Raw genomic sequence first — 20,323 nt, 5'->3', positions numbered from 1 at the left:
CTTAGTCAGGATCCTTTTTCCGAGATTACGAGCAGAAGGCAACCAAGGAAGCCAAAGGGGTATTTACAGAATGCTGGGCTAGGTACATCTTCAGTGAATAGAAAGATTAAATAAGATATAATGTCTATCCTCAGGGAAATTATAATGTGGGAGGTGGATAAGAAAAATGCATAAGTAACTACAATATTCAATAATATAGAGGCACATTCTCTGACTCATTTAAAAAGAATACAAAAGAACCAACAAATTGGGAAAAAATCTTTATAACAAAAATATCTGACAAAGATCTAATTTCTCACATTTATAAGGAGCTAAATCAATTGTACAAAAATCAAGTCTTTCCCCAATTGATAAATGTGCAAGGGACATGAATAGGCAGTTTTCAGATAAAGAAATCAAAATTATCAATGAGTACATGAAAGTGCTCTAAATATTTTATAATTAGAGAAATGCAAATCAAAACAATTCTGAGGTACCATCTCACACCTAGCAAATTGATCAATATGACAGCAAAGGAAAGTGATAAAAGTTGGAGGGGATATGGCAGAATTGAAATACTAATGCATTGCTAGTAGAGTTATGAATTGATCCAACTATTCTGGAAGGCAACTTGGAACTATGCCCAAAGGACTTTAAAAGACTGCCTGCCCTTTACTCCAGCCATACACTGTTGGGTTTGTACCCAAAGAGATAATAAGGAAAAATACTTGTACAAAAATATTTATAGCTGCATTCTGAGTACTCTTTGTGGTGGAAAAAAAAAATAATGGAAAACAGGGGAAGAAGAATGTCCATCAATTTGGGAATGGCTGAACAAATTGTGGTATCTGATGGTGATGGAATACTACTATGCTGAAAGGAATAATGAACTGGAGGAATTCCATGTGAACTGGAACAACCTCCAGGAATTGATGCAGAGTGAAAGGAGCAAAACCAAGAGAACATTGTACACAGAAAATGAAACATTGTGGAATGATCAAATGTAATGGACAACACTGAGGAACTTATGAGAAAGAACACTATCCACACATCCAGAGAAAGAACTGTGAGAGTAGAAATGCAAAAGAAAAACATATGATCAATCACAGGGTTCAATGGGGATATGATTGGGATTTGGGCATTAAAAAATCACTATTACAAATATGAATAACCTGGAAATAGATTTTAAACAATGATACATGTATAACCCAGTGAAAATGCTTGTCACCTAAAGGAGAGGGGAAGGAAGAGGAGTGGGAAAAATCAGGAACCATGTAACCATGGAAAAATATTCTAAATAAATAAATTATTTTTTTTAAAGAGGATAACTGACACTGTAAAAGGCTGCAGAAAGGTCAACAAGGATAAAGATTTTTAAAAGATCCCTGAATTTTGTAATTATGAGAACATAAAAGAAATCCCTTTTTAGAAAGGGCACTTTGAGAGAAGATGGCAGAATAAGGCATAAAGTTTCCTCACTCTCCTAATACCCCCTACAAACAATCAAAAATAACTCGACAGAATTAATGCTGAAAGCAGGAAAGACAGATATGTCAGAAGTGAAGCTGAACAGCCAGGAACAATTAGGGAGGAAGGTTTCTGACTTTCCTAACCTCAATCCCATTGCTACAGGAACTAGGGGGACAGGACCAGAGCAAATGAAAGTGGACTCAGCAAAGTAGCCCCTGGAGGCAGGACTGGCAACTTCACCTAATTTGTTGAGCCATGGAGTTTGCATCTGTGAAGATACCACTGGAATAGAATCAGCAGGCAGAAGGGCCCTGGGAGCAGCTATGTCAGCTGAAACCTCAGCTCTGGAGACCCAACTCGCCCACAGCTGGGGATAAAAGGAGTGAATAGCCCTGGGAGTAGGACCTCAAGCCTCACTGCTAATCAGAGAGAGACTTTAGAGGCCCGAGGAACATAGATTAGACAACTGCTCTATCCCAGACTACAGGGGTAGTTGAAGAGTAAAACGGGAGCTGGCACTACTAGTTAGCATAGTTGCTGAGGGATTGGGGCCCCATCAGCCATGGTCACTTCCAGGAAATCAGAGTCTTGGTTGCTACCACAGGGGGCAACTGCTTGCAATTGCAATGGCAGAAACGCCAACAGACTCTGGTTGGAGTACCTGAGATAAATTACTCACTGGGGTTTGAGAAGAGGACATTGGATTATATCAGACCCTGGACTATAAAAACTGCAATAACTAAATAGGTCCCAGGAAAAAAACAAACACAAAATCTTCCTGAAAGCTGAGATAGCATACTCCAGCACCTTAGGAACCCTAAGACTCTAGCAAAAAGCCAATAATTAAGTCTAATGTCCTGACTACTAATTTTTTTTTAAATGAACAAACAAAGGAGAAGGAATTAAACTATTCATTGCTATTATGGAGGTAGAGAAGACCTCAGCTCAAATTCAGAGGACAGTCAAGTAAAAATAGCTACTTCAAAAATAGCAAAGAAATACAATAAATAGATACATGCTCGAAAAGAACTTCTGGAAAAGCTTCAAACAGACCTCAATTCAAATCTGACCTCAGACACTTCCCAGCTGTGTGACCCTGGGCAAGTCACTTAACCCCCATTGCCTAGCCCTTTCCACTCCTCTGCCTTAGCACCAATACACAGTACTGATTCTAAAACGGATGGTAAGGGTTTTTAAAAAATGAAAAAGGTGTAGGAAAAATTAGAAAAATTAAGAGCAATGCAAGAAAATCAAGAAAACTATGAAGAAAGATCACCCAAATGGAAAAAGGTATCCAAGAACTCATGAAAGAAAATAATCTAATAAGAAATAGAATTGGACAAAGGGAAGCTAATGATTTCCTAAAACAACAAGATATAATAAAGCAAAATCCAAAGATTCAAATAATAGAAGAGAATATGAAACATCTTATCACCAAAAAAAAAAGAAATTCCCTGGAAAATAGATCAAATAAAGACAATGTAAGAATAGTTGAACTCACAGAAAGTTACAATTTTTAAAAAGAGAGTTGAGACACCATACTCCAAAAAAATCAAGGAAAATTGCCCAGAAATTCTAGAATGGGAGAGTAAAATATGAATTACAATAATCTATTGATCATCATCTCAAAGAAACCCAGAGTTGAAAATTCACAGAAACATCATTGCTGAATTCCATAACCCCCAGGTTAAGAAGAAAATACTACCAAAAAAAAAATTAATACTGTGTAGCTACAATCAGAATAACACTAGACTTAGCAGCAACAACATTAAAAGAACACAGGACAAGGAACATAGTTTTTCATAGAACAAAAGAAGTGAGTTTATAACCAAGAATAGCATATCCAGCAAAGATAAGTACAATTTTTAAAAAGTAAAAAAGAATGCTTAAAGAACTAAAGGAATTTAAATTATTCCTGAAGCAAAACTCAGTAGAAAATGTGTTCTATAAGAAACATACAAAAGTAATGATGAAAAAACAATCACAAGTGACCCAAAATTTGATTCCTATGTGGGAAGACATCATCTACAACCCCTGGGGATGGCATCATGGCTAAAATATTTTGAAAGAGCATGTATAGATGGGAAACTTGAGGTCAAAGTAAATGCAATAGAATGAGTCAAAATGGTAGTGGAGTTGATCAGGAGGAGGTAGTGTAGAATAGCTAGCTATCTCATATGGAGAAGGAATGAGTAGAAGAATTACCATTTCATTCGATCTAGGATAAAGGGAGAACACACACAATTAGAAGGGTAAAAAAAAATCTTCTTTGTGGACAAAGAAACAGGAGGGCAGGGGGATAGGATAAGGGAGGGACTAGGAGTCCCCCCACCCCCGAGAGACTGAGGGACTAAGAGAATGAAGCATGGGTTACAAGAAAGGAGAGCAAGGGGATAAGAAATGGAAGATATACCTAAAGAGAGTATATATCAAGAGGTAGGAAGGTAAGGTGAGGGAATACCCAGGAATTACATGAACATAATTACTTTTTACACATATAAAATCAGATCTAAATGAATGAAGAAAGATTCACTGTTTATAAATGGGCAAAATCAATATAATTAAAATTAAATTCTACCTAAATTAATCTACTAATTCAGTCATCCCAATTAAATTACCAAAAAAATTATTTTACTGAATTAGAAAAAATAATAACAAAATCCATTGGATGAATAAAAGATGAATAGCAAAAGAATTAATGAGGGAAGGAAAAAGACTTGTACAAGAATATTCATAGCTGCACTCTTTGTGTTGGCCAAAAATTGGAAAATGAGGGGATGCCCTTCAATTGGGGAATGGCTGAACAAATTGTGGTATATGTTGGTGATGGAATACTATTGTGCTCAAAGGAATAATAAAGTGGAGGAATTCCATGGAGACTGGAACAACATCCAGGAAGTGATACAGAGTGAGAGGAGCAGAACCAGGAAAACATTGTACACAGAGACTGATACACTATGGTACAATCGAACGTAATGGACTTCTCCATTAGTGGCAATGCAATGTCCCTGAACAATATGCAGGGATCTAGAAGAAAAAACACTATCCACAAGCAGAGGACAATCTGTGGGAGTAAAAAAACTGAGGAAAAGCAACTGCTTGACTACAGGGGTTGAGGGGATATGTCTGAGGAGAGACTCTAAATGAACACTCTAATGCAAATACCAACAACATGGAAATGGGTTCGAATCAAGAACACATGTGAAACCCAGTGGAATTGTGCGTTAGCTATGGGGAAGGAAAAGAAAATGATTTTTGTCTCCAATGAATAATGTTTTGAAATGACCAAATAAAATATTGTTTAAAAAAAAGAATTAATGAGGGGCGGAGAAAGGACAGAAGTCTAGCACTACCAGATTTTAAATTGTATTTATAAAACAGTAATTATCAAAACTATCTGGTACTGGCTAAGAAATAGAATGGTAGATCAGTGGAACAAAACAGACATACAACAAAGTACAACAAAAGAATATAGTAATCTTGTATTTGACAAAATCAGATTCCAGTTTGGGAGATAAGAAATCACTATTTGGTAAAAAGCAAAAAAAATTAAATAAAATGAAGAAGTTGCGTTTGAAGATCTCTTTAAAAAAAGCACTTTGGGTTGAAATATGGGATTAGAAGTCAAAGGAAGGAGAAAACACAGGTATATTTGCATGCATTAGTGAAGCAGTCAGGAAACAAAAGATTGAAGATAAATGAAAGAGTGGGGATGATAGAAGAAGCAACCTGCTGGAGGAGATGGAATAGAATGGGATCATTTGTGCAGGAAGAGGGTTTTACTTTGGCAAGAACAGTCAACTCTTCACATGAGAAAGGAGTTTAGGAAGAGATAATGGCAGAAAACATCATAGTGATATTGGATAAGGAGAAGAGAAGAAAGAGTTGTGGCTTCAATTCTTTCTGTAAAATATGAGGCAAGATTCTCCGCTAAGACAGGGTGGGGATGAAGCTATGGGAAATTTGAAGAAGGATGAAAGAATCTGGAAGGTCAACTCTGATAAAGAGGAGGGTGAATTAAAGGGATGTAGAAGTATTGCCTAGCAGCAAGGGGGAATCCATTTGAAGTTATATGACATAAATTTGTGGTAAATCCAGTCAAAATGGTAGCTTGATTTCTTTCACCTTCCTTCAGCAGCACTTGGTGAGAAGTGGTGGGAGTAATTCAAGTAGACTTGGCAAAAAACAATAAAAAATATGATAAGAGAGCAAGGAACTGAAGAGAACAGTGTAGAATTGATTTCACCAAGGAGTTGAGATAGTGAAAAGAAAGTATGACTAGCACAAGAGTGATAAGCCCAGGAAAGAACTGAAGGATCAAAGGACTAGAGGTGACAGTATATATAAGCAGTAAAGTGTGATATGAGAAAACAGAGAAAGAGAGGTAGAAAGCCAATAGATTGTAATCAGAAAGAAAATGCCAGAGTTCTTGAATATGAAAGTGGTACTTTAGTGTGTAATGGCAATATCAAGGGTACACAACCATCTTTGTATGTGGCTAACGTAGGATAGAAGAATATGTCATGAGAAATGAGTAGGTTAAAAAACTAAGAAGTTAGGTTGTTTGAGGAAACTTGATGAAATTCCCTACTATGGGTTCAAAAGTTAAAGAGCAAAGAAAATTGAAAGTCAGGTACTAAACTCATTGAGGAAAGGAGAGTAGTCTGAAGGTTTGTAGACAACAACTACTAGGATTTTGATACCGTGGTAGATGAGGCTTGTATAAACTACAAAGGAAGAGAGGTTACCTAGTAAAGGAAGAACCTGGAAGTAGCAACAGAGAGCAAGGAGCATTCCATCTTCCCTACCTTTCAACCAGAGAGTTGAGGGGAACAAGTGAAAATGAAGCCAGTGCTGCAAAAAGTTGCCAGTGAGGCTGTGTTATCAAGAGGACATCAGAACTCAGTGAGAGCCAGAAAGTGGAAGAAGTGGCAAAGGAAAAGATTTAAGAAGACAAGCTTATTGACTATGAAGCAGACATTGTAGAGAGCACAGTAGAAGTAAGAATAGCATTTAGTTTGTACTTGAGGGGCAAAGGGATGCAGAGAAGAGTTATGGGGCAAAGGGGGTAGAAATAAAGAATCAGAACTTGAAGGACAAGGAATGGGGTTCAGATGATGATGATCCAGGGGTTCAGTCACTAGTATGTGGACTGTATGACTATGTGAGAGTTTGTTAATCATTAAGTTAGAATTTTAGAAAGATTTTCAAAAGTCAATAGGAATATAACCTAAGGGTAGAATCCTTTAACAGTTTTTGGCAAATCAATTGAGGAAATTTCCCACAGGGGCTGAAGACCAGTGAGGAGATGCCAGGGTACAATGGTTAGGCACATACCTCTCTACATTACACTCCCATGAGAGGCTGGAGAGCAATTAAGTCACATGGAGGTCAGTCAAGTGAGGGGGTTTTGAATGGGCTACTCAACCCTAGGAACGTGGTTTTCTATTTTGTATTTCTTTATTCCTTGATTTCTAATAATCCTTAATAAACCTCAAATATAATATTTTTATTACTAGAGACTAAATTTAAATTTTACAGTTGTGGCTGACCACGTCGGTTGTGATGAAATACCCTCAATCTTCTTAACTCTCCTAAACCTTTTCTCTACTGTGACTATCCATAAGTTCAGCTTTCAATAGCTTATTTTGATCAGTTGTAGAGGGAACAACTGCCTAGATAATTTTTTTAAGCCACGTTTCTCCAAGGCTTTTCAGCAAAGCCTCTTGATTCAGCTTGCTCCTGCCTCCATTCATCCACTCCGGACCTGCTTGATCCAAATCACTCTCCCAATCCCGACTCCTCCCTCCTCCAGCCAGGCCGAGCCCCAGTTGATCTCCAACCCAGCCAGATCACCCCAGGCCAGCCCCAGGACCCAGGCTGCTGGTAGCTGCCCCAGTTTCTTCAGGACTCACAAACCAGTTGGTAAAAACAGGGGTGTCCTTCCCTTGGGCTACAATTAGCCTCCATGAAGCAGATTGGGGGGGGGGGGGGAATGAGTAGAAGGAAGAGACTTTTCCAAATAGGAAGTTACAAGTATGACATATTCTATGGGAGAGCAATGCATTGCCGATTTCAAGGGATGTTTTTTCATGATTGCACTGATCCTTTCATTTATCTCACCTGAGATTCTGGAGAGAATTCATCTCCCTGCAACTCTGTGCCATCTGGGTCTACCCAATTTGATCTTAAAACCTACCCTCACTATGGGAAGGCAGTTGGGTGGCTCAGTGGATTGAGAGCCAGGCCTGGAGACGGGAGGTCCTGGGTTGAAATCTGGCCTCAGACACTTCCTAGCTGTGTGACCCTGGGCAAGGAACTTGAACCCCATTCCCTATCCCTTACCAATCTTCTGCCTTCTGACAATAGGCATCTAAATGGCTAAAAAAAAAAAACCAATGAACTTTAAAGAGACAAGGTTATATTTTAAGACTTTTCAGACTCCAATGTTTTATAAAAATCTCTGTATTGCATTTTGCTGATTATTTTGTTTAAGATTTAATTTTGTTGGTTTTATAATGTATTCAATACTATTCTGTTACACTGAATCATTTTAATGTACTGGGTTTTAACTACTGTTATATTCTGTTGCTTTTCCCCTATAACTATACTGAACAAATATTAGAATAAGCCCATATAAAAAAACAGCCTTTTCTATTTTTGAATTTGTAAATTGTCACCTAAAGGATGGATAGATTCATTAAAAAATGGTTACAATTGTGTAACAACCTTTGGAGAATTTAATGAGCTAAATATCTCGAACTGATTTTAAGGGGTCTTTTAGGCATGATTTTTAGATTTTTTTCAACAACACTAATCATTTTGCCTGCCTCTTACAGGAGCTAAGGTCCATTTTAGTAGCTGAAGTGAAATACAAATTTAATCCCCACCTCCCACATTTATAAAAATGTGAATGAATGGGATATCACAGTCTCATACCAAAGGAGCTGGGAAGTTAATCCCAGGGCATAGTACCCCTAGATGACTCCCAAAAGAGGACCATCTCTCATTTATAACTCCAGCTCACTTACTTCCACCAGAATGCTATCTAGATTTCTTGATGATGTTCTAGACCCAAATGAGTTTTAACTTTGTTTAAAAATATGTTTTCCAAGGTTGAAACATTGCTACACCTGAAAAAAACTTGTGACAAGTATCCAGTTTCTTTAAATGTCATACAACAACTTATGTAAAATATGATAGTGGGTTTGTTTGCTATTGTAATTAATTGGGCTATTGAGAATTTTGGGGATTTTGAACTACTGTTCTTTATTTTAAAAAAAAACTGTTACTTTGTGAAATTCATTTGCTTGCACTCACAGTGGATCATGGCCAGGTATGAAGAGGAAATGGATCTCATTTTTGGTGAGAAAGCCTTGTATTCGATATTTCCTTAGCTGATACAGTGTGTCAATGATTATAAGCTATATTTTTGAATTTTAAAACTCTTTTATTATTATATTTTGCTTGCATGTGCAATATACTATTTCAGTTTTTTTCTCTCTCCTTTTTATATTTGAAGCACATGTCACCAGTATTAAGATTTTTTTTAGCTTTTTTGATTTAACAGTAATATAAGTTTAAAATCCATTTTCATGCCCCAAAAGCTTGAGACTATAAAAATGATGCCATTGACTGTTTTAAAAAATTATGGGACTTTGCTTAATGATTCTGTCTGATTCCAGGACAAAATATACAAAAGAGCCATTGCACAGGGCCAAAGAAGCACAAAGCTAAACATGAATTGTGCCAAAAGAGGACACAGGTCAAAAAAGAAGAAACCAATCCAGGTAGGAGTGATGCAATTCTAAGCAAATACAAAGGACTTGAACCTAGTGTGAGACTTGAGGTTGCAATGCTTGACATGTTAAGATGTAGGCCTTCCTTGTATCCACACTCTTCGTGAAAATGCTTACAGACAAGTATCTCAAATGTGGCTCCTACCTGGTTCCTATAATCTAGTCCCTTTTCTGTCTTTCATAGTGTGGCAAACTTTCTATAGTCCTGCCTACTGATTGGGTAAATGCATCAATGCTTAAATTACTTTGATTGGTCCCTGATTCAAGGACTTGTTATGGATTTATTTTTCCTTTACTTGGAATTTTTACACATAAGACTTTGATAGTCTATATTTCATCCAGAAATTATCTTTTTTATTTGGATTTTTTTATGTTTTTTATTTCTCTTACCGATTGATTGATATACCTCATAACTCAGCCGTGCATCCCTAAGTGATCCCTGTGTTTTTCAATCACCCTCTTTGGGGCAGGGGGGATGTAAAATTATTATTCTTTTAAATTGCAAAGTTTAAATTCCTTGAGAGAGTAATTTTAGGTTAAGAAACATGCTACCTCTCCGAATCCAGAAACTGAACGGTTTGGAGAAGACACCTCCACATGAAGATGCCTCCACAGACCACAAGCTGCAGGAGAAGATCAAAAATGAACTTTGGGTGTAGTTGATTGAACATTTATTTGTATGTATACTTTCATGCCAAAGGGGACTGCCTCTTAACTGGCTTTTTGTCAATTTGCCTAGCAATCATTGGCTTTGTTCTCTTTTCCTCTTATCCTCAAATTATTGTAATTTCAAAGTTGGTATGTTTAAAAGCCCCAGCAGAGAGACTACTCTTCCTCCGGCCTCAGGGGGTCAGATGTAAAATGGAGATTTGAACCCTAGATTTCAATCTCCCAGAAGTCCTTGGTACTTCCCAGAATTCCTTATAATCTCACATGAGTCTCCACCTGGGCGATATCACAAGGAGTATTAAACTGGCAGCAACGCCTACTTCTCCCTCTTCCATTGCAATGATCTAGTAAGTAAACTAACTGCAGGGGGTTTTGAATGGGTTAATCAGCCCTAGGCACGTGGTTTTCTATTTTGTATTTCTTTATTCCTTGATTTCTAATAATGCTTAATAAACCTCAAATATAATACTTTTATTACTAGAGACTAAATCTAAATTTTACAGCTACCAGTGCTGTTACTTCATATATCAGGGAGAATTAACTAGGATATTTAGAACATATGGTGTATCAAACAATGGAGCTGTTCAATCTTTCTGAATATCTAATCTCTATTTTTGAAGTCCATAAAAGTAAGGAAGACATGAATGGGATCTGAACTTTGGTTTTATGGGTATAGGGAATTTCTTATGAAGAAACTCAATGCTAATCAGCATCTGATTTACAATTTATAGCCTTAGAAAGTTTAATGGGGCACTGAAAGTTTAAGTAACTTGCCTAAGATCACACAGTATGTGTCAGAGGCAGGTCTTAAAACTTATTCCAAAGTCAACCCTCCATCTCTTATACTACTACACTACACTATACTTTTGCAACCAGAAATATGGAAAGAGCAGCCCCATGATACTCTGCCTTGCTCAGACTACATTTGGAGTTTTGTATATAGTTCTGGCTAAGACAATTTAGGAAGGATACTGATGGAGTTGGAAAAATTAGAGAAAGGCAATGACAATGACAGAGGGCCTTGAGATAATAAAGATTATGAAAATATGCGAATTCAACAGAACACTCTGTTTTCAAGGTATTGGTCATGCATTTTATCATTTGCTAAAATAATTGTAAGGTAGCTACTATTCCTGTAGGGAGAAAAAGTATGGTGCTATGATGGTGAACTTATGGCATGCAGAGCCCTCTCTGTAAGGATGCCTACAGTCACTCACCAGAGTTTGTTACTTGAAAGCCAGAGGGACTTGGGGAGGAGCTGTTCCCCTCCCCTTCTCCATGCTCCTGAGGACATTCCTCATTTCACCTACCCTTCTGCTCAGTAGCCCAATGGGAGTGCTTCCTCCCTCTCCTGTCTGGGGTAAGGAGGGAGCAAGATAGAGGGGCACAGAAGTTGGGAGGTGGGCAGGGGGGTTAGGGTGTGGGACTTGGTCTCTACAGGGGCAGGGAAAGTCATTAGGTCTAGGGACTGGGGTGAGGGTAGGACCCAGCACTTCCTCTCTAAAAGGTTTGCCTTCACTGGTATAGTATATTTTCTGTTAAGCCTCCATTTTGTAACTATGTAAGTTGTTCTTCTGTGATAAATAAATGTGTAAATCATCTATGGTGTATGACCCCAAAATCTGAATGACCTATGTGTTTCCCAATCAACAATTAGAACTTACCCAAAGTGGCCCAAATCAATATACATATTAAATAAGAAGACAAGAGGGAAAAGCTGAATCATTAAAGCCTGATTTCTTAAATATGATCACAAATTCCATTAAGAAATAACACTAGCTCCTCACTCACTCAGTACTCTTGTAACTAGCAACTCTTCTGTGATAAAAATGAGTGTCAAAAAAGCATCCCCTGACTCATGATGCATATCTATTCAGTATTTCTACAAGATTAACTTTACGACTCCTAATAGCTACTATAAGATGAGTCTGAGAAGAATGAAAAAGTTTTTATTAAATATGAGAAGAAAGAGAGGATTTTGAGGCTTGAGAATCTAGCACATGTCCCTGTAAATTGAAGAATCTTAAATTAAAAAGAGCCTAATGGAAAGGATATTGGATTTGGATTCACAGAAAATGGAGTCAAAACCAAGCTCTACTACTTACTTTCTAGATGAACTTAACCTCTGCAGTTCTGCTTCTTCATCTTTAAAATAAGAGTTAAACAATGATTTCTAAAGTATCTTCTAGTCTTAATCTGATCCTATGATCCTAGTTGTCAAATATAATCCTTTGCATAACATTCAATATCAAAGAGTATTAAACCAAACTTTGCTTCTCCCTATCTCAGACCCTCTTAAACATCATCTTTAATATTTCTCCCAAGGGATGAAATTCAGTGTGTTTATATTAAGCTTAAGTGTAGTTGGTCAGTCAACAACCAATTAAACTTGTAAAACTGAATCAGTGCTTTGCATAGAACTGATTTGCTTTATCTACAAAGCAACAGCACCAAAAATGGTTTCACAGTCAATTATTTCTAATAACTCAAGACTTAGTAACATGTGGTATAAAAAAGTTTTGTGGTTTGTGTAGGAAAGGAGGTCAGAACAAAAATAACATTTTTATATTCTTTGACCCTTGAGTACTTCTTTATAGTTGACATTTATACCTTTATAGTTGAGTTTATACCTCTTTCCCATTCAGAAAGGATTATTTTTTGATTGATCACAGGAAAGTCTTTCTTCACTTCTTGAAGGGAGTGGTCAAAGAATGACTGAGTAGAGGATTAAGAGATTACTATTCTACTAGATGTAGTAGAATGTTAGCCCAAAACTGTATTTTAACCATTTAACCTTTTTAAGCTTTTTCTTGTTCAAGATTCCTATAAGACAGAGGTTCTTAATTTGGTGGAGGCTTGAGAGATAGGACCCTTGGGTAACCATGATAAATTGCATGGGGCTAATAAATTTTCCCCCCAATGGAAAAGAGGATAAAAGAGAGAGAAAATAGATTTCTGTTGATTTTTTTAAAACACACAGAGAAATAGAGAGGGCAGGGGTGCCTCAGACATGGAATGTGCATGTACTTTCAGATGAGGTCACCATTGTTACTTTTAATTATATTTCTTTGTTACAAGAGAGTTTTCATCTGGGGAAGGGGAGGGTAGTCTGGAAATATTTGTAATATTAAAAACCATTTGAAACTTAAAGGAAAACAAAGTGAAATTAGACACAAATATAGAAAACAGAGAAAAGAACAGCTTAATTCCCTGGAAAGAGATCTATGTATCCATACAATCCCTGCATAGAATTACATACATTGAGGAACCAGCACCAGATAAGAACAAAAACTAAAGCTACAAATACAACTGGCAAAAATACCAAATGCCATTGAGTTGGAAACGTGCTAGAAAAAGGAAGCCAGAGCATCTATGTGGCACGCCCAGTAAGAAGTCAGAGAGAAACACAAAAAGAGGCTGGGCCTTGGCAAGAGAAAGTAGAAGAGTATTAGAAGTCCAGTTCACCTGGCAATAGGAGGTCCATAAACCATACCTTCTGCATAATCCCCCAAAAGGAAAAAAAGGGAATAAAACAGAAAGGAGCCATGATGTTAAAGAACAACTAGAAACCAATTCTTGACTAGGACTGTGAAATATATTTACTCTGTAGTTCCTTAAGAAAGTTTAGGAGGGGGACACCTCATCAAAAGGAATAACACTTAATTACTTAGCAATCCCAAAGTCTTTTCCAAATGAGAAGAGGGGATCTCCAAACCAGGGTAACACTTATAAATTAGGGCAACCTGATGGGTTCCTGTAGGAGAAAGGACCCAAATGAAGAGAAAATGGCTTCATGGTTTATGAGTTAAGGTATGAGTCCTTTACATTTATTTACTGGATTAATTAAAGCCTACCCTGTATTATTTAACATGAATGCTTACATGGGAGTTGAGAGTTCTTTTAAATAGACATTAGCCAAATTCTAATGTTCTCAGGAAAGACCTAAGTGGGACACAAACCAAAAATTCTGAAAGAAAATTACTCTTAATACAAAGGATCCAAAGTGGCCCAATCAACATACATATTACATTTGGGCAGGGGAGTAGGGGGTATCATTCAAACCTGATTTTTCAAATATGACTACAAATAATAATATTCAGAAATAGCACTAGCTCCTCCAACACTCAACATTCTCTGCAAACAGCAACTCTTCTGGGATAAAAATCAGTGTCAAAAAAAGCATTCCCCCGCTCCCACTCAAAATGCTTACTTATCCAGCATTTTTATACAATTAGCTATAAGTACTGCTAGTAGTTACTGTTAGATGAATCTGAGAAAAATGAAAAAGTTTCTGAGAAGAAAGTATTCTTGGGCTAGGACAACGTGGCATATGGAAAAGATACTGGATTTGGATTCAGAGAAAATGGATTTAAAACCCAATTCTACTACTTATTTCATATCTGACTTTAACTTGGGTGGGTCTATTTCCTCATCTTTTAAGTAAGAGAGTTAAATTATATTATTTCTAACATCCCTTTTAGCCTTAATCTTATCTTATGATCCTAGTTGTTAAATGTAATCCTTTTTGCAATATTCAATACCAAAGACTATTAAATCAAACTTTATTTCTCCTTTTCCCAGATCCTCTTAAACTTCATTTTCAAAGTCTCTTTTAAAGCTCACTGTGTTTAAATTAGGCTTACATATAATTGGTCAGTCAACAAACATTTAAAAATAAATTTGGATCACTGCTTTAAATAGAACTGATTTGCTTTATCTACAAAGCAATAGTACCAAAAATGGCTTCAGCCTATTATTTCTAATAACTCAAGACTTTGTAACAAGTGGGGCAAAAAAGTTCTGAAAGTTTTTGGAAAAGTAAGTATGAACAATGACATTTTTATATTCTTTAATATTTAAAAGTAGAAAATTGTTCCTGATTCATATTAAAATACATGTCAAATTTTATCTGCTCATGTCCAGGAAGAATTTTTTTTCAAATGTTCTACAATGTGTACTACATATAGGCTATAGCAAGCATATAGCAAACAAGAAAGAGGTCAAGCTTTTAGATATATGAGTCTTTACCCTGCAATGGAAAAAAATCTCATCAAATGTTCTCATGTTATATTCATTCATTAACTTGGAGTATGAAGTAGAGGAAAGAGCACTAAACTAGGGAACTGGGAAGACCTAGGACCAAATCCAACTCTGGACACTTACTAGTTACCATAGGCAAGTCAGTTAATCACTCTGGGTCTCAGTTTCTTTGTAAAATGGGGAGAGTTGATTTGATGACATCTCAAGTCCTAGCCAATCCGAAATCTATTTATGATCTTAACAACAAATATTCAAGTGCCTTCTATGAAATATCCAGTACAAAACCCTGGGGGAAAGAAATTAGGTTTAAATAAGATATAGTTTTTGTCCTCAGTTTATAACACCTAGCAGACAGATTAAAAAAGTCAGATCAATGACTTAATATACAAGTACTTATTAAGTACTTACTATGTGCCGAGCACTGTGCTAAGTGCTAAAGATATAAAGACAAGCAAAAACAGTTCCTTCCCTCAAGGAGCTTACATTCTAATGGGAGGGAAATGTGCAAAAAACTACATATATGCAGCAAAAGAGCAAATTGGAGGTAATCTCAAAGAGAAGGTACATTTAATACAACAGATCTCATAAGTCTGAAAAAAAAGAGAGGCTTTTGATGGAATTATTATCTAGGATCACAGACTTTCCTGCCATGCTTCACGCCCTGTAGCTTTCCATATGAATATTGAACTCCCATTCTAAGGCCATGCTGATAGGTAGCAGTTAGCCCCAGACACCTGATTTGGCCTTCTTCCTGCCATGCCAAAGCCAGAGATAACAACCCCTCCCTCTTACTGTGGGAATTATAATCAAATCTATATTGTCATTATTTTAAGAAGGGGCAGATATACTGATTGCCTATGGTTCCACTCACTATCTCTATGACTTTATCCTTCCCTAGCCACCAGGGAAGCAAGTAGGTGATAAATCTGTCCCTTTTGCAGTATAAACTCCTTGAGGGCAGAGTGTATCTCTTTTGTACATGAATTTTTGTTCCCAGTGCTTGAAACAGAGTATGAGCATTATTATAATGCTGTTCATTATTCAAACACCAAGAACCACATGGGGCCTCAGAGAATCCAGCCTCTTCAATACAAAAAAATTTGTTATCCATAACATCTAAAAAAACAAGAAGGCTTCCGGTACTTTGGATAAATATGTCAGGTCAATATACACAAAACCTACACAGGATGAAACTTGGGGCTATGGCAACAAGTGAAAACTAAACAAGTACTACTATGCTGATAAGACTTTGTTATATGGTTCAAAAAACTGTCTGTGTGTCTATTTTCTGACGACTAGGTTAGCTACATTCAGAGAAGCTCAGTGAGAAGAAATAACTTGGTCACTGACAACCCCAGAAACAAAGAAAAGCATAAAATGGCTTTCATTCCTATGTAGTTCACATTCTCTAGTCAAAAAGGTGAGAGAATGATAGATAATGGAGAAGATGATACAAATCACATTGTTTTTAAGTTATCTACAAACATTCATTTAAATGTTGCCACTTTAATGTGGAATCTTTGTCCAATGAGTGGAATCTTTGTCCAATGACCATAAAAAATACATATACTGTAATAGAAATCAATCACATCAGTTTTAATAATCTCACTTTTAAAGAAACCAGAACATGTAGCTAAATGAAAGCATGGCACTCGGGCTCTCATTAGAGAAGAAAATAAAGAATTTTAGTGGAATTGATTTTCTTGTTAGCCAAAGGCAACAAGAAACAATTTCATGAGATACTAATCTATCTAATATTGCAAAACTAGTAATGATCTTATGAAAAAAGGCTACATTGAATATAACTAATGCTAATGCAATAACATTTATCATAGAAGGAAATAAAGCCAAGAATTCTATGAAGAACCTGAATTAAATAAAAAATCATTTATTAAGCACTTGTGTGTTAAATATTTTGCTAAGTACCCAGGGATACAAATCAAAAAAGGTGAGATAGTTCCTGCTCTCAAGTAGCCCATACTATAAAATGGGGAAGACAGCATACAGAGAAAAGTTTAGCTGCAAATGAAGAATCCCACAAGTCCTAAGGCTGCGAAGGCACTGAAGTTAGCAGAGTCCCATGTTTCATGAGCTATTCTGATGACCTGAACTAAAGAAGAGGGAGGTTATCATGATTACCAAAAAGGAGAAGCTGGTAAGTCAAGCCCAGAAGATCCCAGGTAAAAGAAGGTAGAACCTCAGAGGGAACCACACAAGTAAAAGGAAAAGTAACTCCACTCCCCAAAGCACCATACACAATACATAAAAACTACTCAGAAATGAATATGCACTTACTGCAGCTTAAAGGTTCTCAATTCTCTTCTCTAATAATAAACTGCAATTACCACTACTCCTCATGTTGACAGAAGTATGGAATCAAATTAACCAGTTATACCTTCATGCTACAAATCCACTCAAAACTGCCAAGTTCATCTTTATAATCAAAAGAGAATTTGACAGGTCCTGTTCTTACTACAAAGTCCTGTAGTAACTTAAGGTCGGGTAGTTAAAATAAAGATCTTTAATGGAACTGGTGTGTATATCCCACCCAAGATCAGAAGCATGAAAATATCATTCTATGAGAGAATTAAATGATTTTTTTAAATGGATTTTTGCTTAGCAAGGATTTTGTGAAGTAAATTTTATTTTAAAATGTCAATAAAATGAACAATAATTATGAGCCTACAATCTGTCCTCAATTTAAGGTAACATCTTCATGTTTTCAGTGATATCACTAAAAAGCAATTTTTTCATAATTATTTTAGTCACTGGTGGTTTTGTTTTTTAAGCTACTAATTTAGGGCTTTTCCTATTGGTAATAAGAACGTTAGTTAAGATATCTAACTCCTTCAGAAAACTGTATTATATTAGATTAATTACATTTTCTCAAAAAATGCTTTGATATAGATCAAAAGGGGATCTTAACCATTTTGAGTGTGTCATGGACCCCTTTGGCATTCCAGTGAAGACTACCAACCACTTCTCAGATCATGTATTTAAATCTTTTTTTTTTTTCATTCATAGAATTACAAAGAAAATCAATCATATTGAAATGCAGGTGTCAAAATGTTGGTTTTTTAAAAAACAAATCTGAAAAGCCTAGGTTAAGAATCTTGTTCTAAAAGAAACATCAAAAAAGAATTTGCCTCCTAAAACTTAACAGATCAAAGGAGAGAATAATGGTTCAGAAGAAGCTGCTTATAACATTGATTATATTTCCCAAGAATAGAGTCAGGATTCAACCCCAGTTTCTTTGATTCCAAAGATTATACTTTTTGAAATTAACGTATCAAGGCTATTCTCAACAGCCTGTTTTCATGCTTCCTAAAATGAGGCAGCCACACCACCTAGGCCTGTTAAAGTAAGAATGAAGGATGATTTGGTGTTTGAAAACCTAGGAGTTTACTCTTTTTTCTTATGCTACCTCTTTGCTTCCAAAAAATAGGTCTCTTGCTATTGCTGTAACTTGCTAAAGGATTTTCAATAACTAGCTGAAGACTAAAAAAATAAAAGCAAGGAAAATCTTTGATAAGCAAGGGAAAGTGAAGTTACTATATTCAATGATTTTCCCAAGGTCACAGAATAAGTCTTTGCCAGAGTTAATAGGCTTCACCAAATGCTTTAATTTATGTATGTATTACAAAGCACTTTCCACATATTCTTATTTTTCCTTATAATTCCTAGGTAGTAAAAGCATTTTCTTACTTTATAAGTCAGAAGTGGGACTTCAGTGAATGCAAGTTTCTCTGATTCCATATTAACTTCACTACACTTCAATTAAATGATTAATGGGCCGTTTTACTTAAAAATCTAAAAGCATAGTTATAAAGCTTTTATTAAAAAAAAAAAACTCTTATCTTCCTAATGTGTTAGGGAGACAACAACTTGTATTTTCATCATATAACATTTTCTTCCACAAGTGAGCAAACTCTTGATGTCCCTCCTAAAGCAAAGAATCTTATTCTGGGATCTCCAGATTTGTTTCTAAAAAAAAAAATGGAAATAACTGCATTTCAGTATAATTGGTTTCTTTTATAATTATATATATATATATATATATTTTTTGGATTTAGCTTCTACCTTAGAAGAGTTGTTGCTTTTTTTTTTTAATTCTCACCTGTCTTAGTATCAAATCTAAGGGCAAGAGCTAGGCAGTTGGAGTTTAGTGACTTGCCCAGTCACAAAGGTAGAAAATGTCAGAGGACAGATTTAAACCCAGATCCTCCCAATTCTAGGCCTGGTGTCCTATCACCTGTGCTACCTAGCTGTCCCACTTTAGAATTAATCTTCCTAATATTGGTTAATGTTTTGTGTCCCTTATTATTTGGGTTGATCTTAGGCAAAATAATTACATTCCTATAGTGAAGATGCGGTTCCGCTTCTATAAAACGAGGGGATTGGACTGGATATCTAAGAACCTATGAAAAGACAAGGGAGGAGAAGAGGACAGGAAAGGGGGAGGAGAGAAGAGGGGCTCAGGGAGAAAGAGTCAGAGAGGAGGGAGGAAAAAAAGAGAAGACGGGAAAAGGGGTGGGGGGAGAAAGAGAGAAGAGAGAGACAGAGATACAAAGGGATAGGTACAGAGGCACAGACAGAAAAGGAGAGAAAGGGAGATAGAGAGGATGATAGGCTGAAGTAGGAGTAGAAGAGCTGGGCCGCTGTAAATGGACAGAGATAGAAAGAGCTCCAGACCCCGAAGGGCCCCTCCTGGAGTACCCGGCTCAGGACCCGGGGCCGGCCAACTCACCATACTGCCTGTTCTCCGGGTCTGGCTGGAAGGTGAAATGAGCTACATGCCGCCTCTGGGCCAAGTTCCCCGCTGCATAAGGCAAGAGGAAAAGCCGCTCGAGCCCAGCGCCTCCCAGCTGTCGACGGAGCCTAGCTGCCTCCACGAGCCCGGCCCGAACTCGCACCCACCGCGCTGTAGTAGCAGCAGCCGCCGCCGCCATCCTTTCACACCACCGGCCCGCAGACTGTCAGCGGATACTGCAGAAAACACGCTGCCGGGATGAGGGGGGGAGGGAGGAGGTACCTGAGATGACTTTTTGATTGGCGAAGCAGTCAGGGCGGTCACGTGAGACAGGCCAATCGCATATCGGGATTCGGGGGCGGGGACGGGGCACGAGAGGAATGGGGCGTTTTTTTTAGAGTGGGCCTGCGCACTAGGAAAGGAGAGGAGAGGAGGAGCATACTGGAGGCGGAGAGTGTAAGGTCACACTACTCTAAATTCAGCTCTGGGCCTGGGCTGGAGATTGGGTTTGGGCATGGGTCTGCACCTGACCAAGTTCAGCTAGGATTTTTCTAGTACCAACTCGAATGCATTTTTTTTTTTGGAGACAGGTAGGGTAGCTTTTTAACCTAACCAG

General features: G+C 37.1%; 1 protein-coding gene across 1 annotated transcript in view; it reads right to left on the bottom strand.

Annotated features, from left to right (window-relative positions):
- BCKDHB (branched chain keto acid dehydrogenase E1 subunit beta) overlaps nucleotides 1-20,020 on the bottom strand; it is a 307,967-nt gene extending 287,947 nt beyond the window's left edge. The window contains exon 1 of the mRNA XM_056818521.1: nucleotides 19,705-20,020. Within this exon, the coding sequence (XP_056674499.1) occupies nucleotides 19,705-19,906 (202 nt within the window). The 5' untranslated portion in view covers nucleotides 19,907-20,020. The remainder of the gene's footprint in view (nucleotides 1-19,704) is intronic.
- Nucleotides 20,021-20,323: the final 303 nt, after the last annotated feature.

This window comes from Monodelphis domestica, chromosome 2 (assembly GCF_027887165.1).
Source record: "Monodelphis domestica isolate mMonDom1 chromosome 2, mMonDom1.pri, whole genome shotgun sequence".
In the NCBI taxonomy this organism is placed as follows: Eukaryota; Metazoa; Chordata; class Mammalia; order Didelphimorphia; family Didelphidae; genus Monodelphis; species Monodelphis domestica.
The sequence above is the reverse complement of the archived record's forward strand: the minus strand, read 5'-3'. Positions and strand labels throughout refer to the sequence as shown.